At 43.0% G+C, this 2,715-nt stretch overlaps 1 protein-coding gene across 1 annotated transcript; it reads left to right on the top strand.

Moving 5' to 3' along the window:
* Nucleotides 1–252: 252 nt before the first annotated feature.
* LOC138452713 (olfactory receptor 2K2-like) lies at nt 253–1,203 on the top strand. Its single transcript, XM_069605062.1, has one exon. The coding sequence runs from the start codon at nt 253–255 to the stop codon at nt 1,201–1,203; it is 951 nt and encodes a 316-aa protein (XP_069461163.1).
* Nucleotides 1,204–2,715: the final 1,512 nt, after the last annotated feature.

The following is a 2,715-nucleotide window of genomic DNA, read 5'->3' as shown; positions in this document are numbered from 1 at the left end:
GAAGCTTCCAATCCAAATGCAAACGTAAAGATTGCTATCCCAGCTCGTAGCGTCCACGGGCCATTGGAAGGGGTGGTTTACTTCACTCTCTCTCCCATCTCTAAGAGTAAACAAAGTCAAATGCTATGCATCGTAAAATTGAAAGTTAGCGAGCTGAAAACTACTGGCTCGACCGATCAGCTACTCCCACTTAAGTACCATAAGAGATCATGATATATTTTTCTTTCTTTTCAGATAATCAGAGAAAAGAGGATGGAGAGCGGGAACGCAAGCCTGATCACTGAGTTTATTCTTTTAGGATTTTCGGTTCCACCCCAGATGGGTATTGTGCTATTTGTGGTGTTTCTAGTAATATACATGGTCACCTTTGTTGCGAATGGTCTTATCATCACAGTCGTCCAAGTAGACGCTCGATTGAACACGCCCATGTACTTTTTCCTTTGCAACTTGTCCTTTCTGGATCTTTTTTATTCCTCCACTAATGTCCCAGCATGCTTGAAAGGTTTTCTGTCTAAAAGGGACACCATTACATTTGCTGGTTGTGTTGCCCAAATGTACCTTGGTCTCACACTGGGTAACACCCAAGGTGTCCTTCTGGCGGTGATGGCCTGGGATCGCTATGTTGCCATATGCAACCCACTGAACTATCAACGCATCATGAGTAAGGCACTCTGCATCACGCTCGCCGCCGCTACTTGGGCCAGCGGGCTCACTCTGGCCATGGTTGAAGTGTCTTTAACAATGACAGTGCCTTTTTGTGGACACAACAAGATCAACCATGTTGTGTGTGAACTTGTAGCTGTGTTGCGCTTAGCATGCAAGGATGTCAGCTTGATTGAGTATGTGATCATTGTTGTTAGTGTTGCTGTGCTTGTGGTGCCTCTGTCCCTAATCATCATTACTTACCATCGCATAATCTCCACCATCCTAAGAATGGCGACAGCCACCAGCAGACACAAGGCGTTCTCCACCTGTGGCTCACACCTGACAGTGGTTATTCTATTCTATGGAACAACAATTGTGATGTACATGAGACCCAGGTCAATGATCTCAACTGAGAATGAAAAAATCATCTCTGTCTTCTATGGCTTACTGACACCAGCGCTCAACCCACTGATCTACACGCTCCGGAACAAGCAGGTGAAAGGGGCTGTGAAGAAACTTCTGTGCAGAGAAGGAGCCTGGCAAAGAACCCAGGGGTGAATGTGGGGAGAGAAACAGCAGACTATTATATCACACACGCTGATCCTTAAATACACTAAAATCTTCAACATCACACACCCATTCCTGTTCACACATTATTTTACAAACATCAAACATCCATATAGGCCTAAAGGAGAAGCTCAGAGCACACATGCAAAGTATACAATGTAAAATTGCATGATATCGAGTAATGGGACTAAAAGATTAAAAGAATCACTTGGAAGAAGAATTGAGCGAGTCTTTTTTTCTAAAACAACAGCACGCAGTTAGCGCACACCGACAGGACACAGTTGAGTTATAAAGACTATTGGAAATGTTAAGCGACTGAATGCGGCATATATCTATTCTAGCATTGGGTGTACGTGAATAATGTCATTGTAATAGCAAAGTAGAAAGCACAATCAAACGAATTATGTGAACACGTGGATCTAAGCTGGATCTCAGTGTAACATTATATTGGACTGACACTGGTTTAAAACATCTTGCTGACATCTATGTATTCACTATAGCACACACGTGTGTGCATCTTAAAGCCCACTATTTGCCACACTATGTGGCTACTGCTCTATTTATTCAAATCCGCAGTAAAAAACGATTTCTAGGGTTGTCCTGATTGTGTGAGACTAGGCTATAACCAAATGCTATTACAATAGATGATTACACAGCCACGGTAGTGGCCATGTAGTTATGGCTAATTTGCTGTTTCCATAGGAAGAGCCCTTTTTGGGTGGCTTATAACTTTGCTCCCCCTGGACGAATCCTCACCAAACTTTGCAAAAAAAGTATATGGGTCACTGAATTTTTTTTGCAAAGTTTGGTGAGGTATGGTCCAGGGGGGGCAAAGTTATAGGGGGGGTCACAAAACTAATTTTTCCCCATAGACTGAATGGGGAAAGAACTTTGCTCACGCCTACAGCCCAAACCGCTGGACGGATTTTCACCAAATTTGGACCAGGAGCAGCGGCTTGGTCCCAAAAGCGTGCTTTTGCAAATTTGGTGAAAATCCGTCCAGTAGTTTTTTTTAAAAATGACCAAAAAGTAGATCACAAAAAATTACTTCGTTGATTGGATGGTGAAGAGCGTGAAACGCGTCAAATTTTTGGGAATGCCCGCCATCTTGGATTCACGCGCGGTGAAACTTTGTTGAAAAATACTATTTAGTACAGTGTATTGTTGTGTGAAAGTGTTTGGGGAGGGTGGGGGAGTAAGAAATGGGTTAAATGTTTTATTTATTTAGGTGGTATCCCCCCTGTTGTGTTCGCTTTGTCCGCAGACAACGCAGATGTTCTAAAATGTTCTAAATATACAAAATGGGGGTGTTCTGAGGACACTACTCCTGTCCGTATTGTTCGCAAGCAAGCTGAAAGTGTTCTAAGAACACATCATGTGTCCTGGGATGTTCGTCAATAAATAAAATGGGGGTGTCCTGAGGACGGTATGTCTGTCCGTTCTGTTCGCAAGCAATTTCAAATTGTTCTAAGAACACATGTTCGCAAGCATGTTCAAAGTGTT

The sequence above is a fragment of the Ambystoma mexicanum genome, chromosome 4p (genome assembly GCF_040938575.1).
Source record: "Ambystoma mexicanum isolate Mex_15411 chromosome 4p, UKY_AmexF1_1, whole genome shotgun sequence".
NCBI lineage: Eukaryota > Metazoa > Chordata > Amphibia > Caudata > Ambystomatidae > Ambystoma > Ambystoma mexicanum.
This window is presented reverse-complemented; position numbering and strand designations above follow the sequence as displayed.

Bases quoted from the DNA above. Each gene is read 5' to 3' on its own strand.
- LOC138452713 (XM_069605062.1), top strand. From the start codon at position 253: ATGGAGAGCGGGAACGCAAGCCTGATCACTGAGTTTATTCTTTTAGGA.